This window comes from Echinops telfairi, unplaced genomic scaffold, assembly GCF_000313985.2.
Source record: "Echinops telfairi isolate 266 unplaced genomic scaffold, ASM31398v2 ScPeMD7_7418;HRSCAF=8456, whole genome shotgun sequence".
Classification (NCBI taxonomy): domain Eukaryota; kingdom Metazoa; phylum Chordata; class Mammalia; order Afrosoricida; family Tenrecidae; genus Echinops; species Echinops telfairi.
Window position 1 is genome coordinate 947,798 of NW_022111318.1, and position 2,237 is coordinate 950,034.

The following is a 2,237-nucleotide window of genomic DNA, read 5'->3' on the forward strand; positions in this document are numbered from 1 at the left end:
AAAAAAAACTATCCCATAGGTATTGTAGTAGATAAAGGTTAACATTTACTAGGATTTGTTTTCTGATTTTACTACTTTGTAAATATCATTTCTACGATAAGCTATTTTGTTAAATACAAAATAAAGGATCCAAGATTTTTAGAGCTTGAAGGAACTTTAGTGTTTCGTCTAACCCAATATTCATTTCTCACACCAGGAAATTGAGACTGAACTCATTAATGGAGTTAGTAGTAGCTGTAGAATTATCAAGTCTCCTAACTCAGATTCTTTCCACTAAAATACTGTTATTTTAATAAGGCCTGATAATAAAGTAGAATGATATACCATCAGGGATTGGGCCTGCTTCCTGAAATATGACCTGAGGCTTTTCAAGAAGGGTTCCACCACTGAAGAATTCACACATTGAGCTGCCTGTCTTCTGAAATTTCACTATGAGCCTATTTCTTTTTTGTCTTAGGGTAAGATTAAAAATCATAAGGAATGTATCTATTATTCCCATTTTTGTAAGATTCTATATCAAACACTACCTAGGATTTTTAAAAATATATGTGTGTGTGTATACAAAGGTAAGGCAAAAAGTATTACTACTATGGTTGGTATTAGATACATACAGGGGTTTAGTCCAAAATAAACATGTTTAAGCATGTCTCTGTGATCAGTGGATGACTCCAGACAAATTTTCTCAGCAATACACATATAATAGTCTCATTAGGGTACCTATAATTTTATTTTTAAGTTTCCATCTAAACAGTGCTTCTGAGGGGATCTTCTAGACCAGTGAAATTCTACATAGAGAGGTCCACGCCAAAGGTTATGGTGTCTATCCGAGGGGAGGGCGACACAGACTCCAAAGAAGTAATCTTGATAGCTCTTTCTCAAACAACACAGTAGGATGCTAACAGAGTTCTTATGAAGATGTTCAAAGAAAATTGAAAACGGCCAGGAAAGTTGTGCCGAAGGGTTTTCCCCCCTATCATGATAATGTACCTGCTCACATGGGTAGCAAGGGCTGTGCAATGAGAATTTCATTGGGAAACCTTGCCTCATCCCCCTACAGCCCTGATCTTGCCCCTTCAGACTTCTGTTTGTTCCCAATGCAAGAAAATGGAAAAGGAACACAATTTGAGTCCCTCAAGGATGTTAGAACTGCCACTTCCATCTGCTGTAAATCAAGGAGTGCAGAATTCTTTAGGGAAGAGTTCGAAAAAATGGAAATACTGCCTTCAGAAGTGTGTAGACCTAGATGAAAGATATGTTGAAAAATAATAGCTTCACATTTTGATGATTTTTTTTACTATGGTTTTTGTGGTTTTGTAGAAATACTTTGTTACTTGCCTCCATATTTGTGAAAACCCTACTTTAAAGGTTGGATATAGAACACTGAGAGAAGAAAAGCAGTTTTTGCCATGGTTTATCTGTTAATAATTCACATCAATAATCCTAATATAATTCCTGTTAAATTTAAATATCAGATTTTAACAACATTAAAATAAGTTGTTTTTGTTTAACCCAGGGACCAAACCATGGAAGACTAGTTCCACGGTTAAGTGGTGGTGCTGTTAACAGCAGATCTACCACTCCTATGATAGGTAAGTGAGAAGAAGAGCTTTTCATGTTCTTTCTGTCTATATACAAATCGGCTACTTGTTATCAGAAATTAAAGAAATTTCTGAATAAATTGACGAGAATGCAACCAAAAGAAAACTAAACCTATAAGCCCACTACCATTGCAGTTCTATAGGAAAGAGTAGAACTGTTCTGTTCCGTGTAGTTTCTGAGTCTGTAAATCTTTACAGAAGCAGCCTGCCTCATATTTCTTTAACTATATAGGAAGCCTAAGAACAGCTGAAGCTGGCTCCTGGCTCCTTTTTAACACATCTTCAGCATTCCTTCAGCATCCCTTGCTTTCTATCACACGATGTTCTAGGCTCATGTTATATTTTTCCCTGCCCCAGCTATAGAATTGCTCATTTCTCCTAAGAACTTTGGTTCTTTTTAGTGGAGAATTATATTTAGAAACCATAATTGGACAGCAATCTCTTTAACATGGTTTAGATAACAAACTTAACTAAATTTTGATTTCCTGATTTCCATCCCCGCAGTTCCTGCTGTGTTTCTTTCATAGTCTAGTAACCGAAATATTTTCAGGAGGAAAAAAGTCTCCTTTTAGAGTAATATTCACTTCCTGTCCACTACTGCTTATAACTTGAATCCTATTGCTGACATGTAACTCCAGT

The 2,237-nt window shown here is 35.9% G+C and overlaps 1 protein-coding gene across 1 annotated transcript in view; it reads left to right on the top strand.

Annotated features, from left to right (window-relative positions):
* TAF9B (TATA-box binding protein associated factor 9b) overlaps positions 1 to 2,016 on the top strand; it is a 3,992-nt gene extending 1,976 nt beyond the window's left edge. The window contains exons 5-6 of the mRNA XM_004717637.2: positions 1,514 to 1,589; positions 2,000 to 2,016. Coding sequence (XP_004717694.1) covers positions 1,514 to 1,589; positions 2,000 to 2,016 — 93 coding nt within the window. The remainder of the gene's footprint in view (positions 1 to 1,513; positions 1,590 to 1,999) is intronic.
* Positions 2,017 to 2,237: the final 221 nt, after the last annotated feature.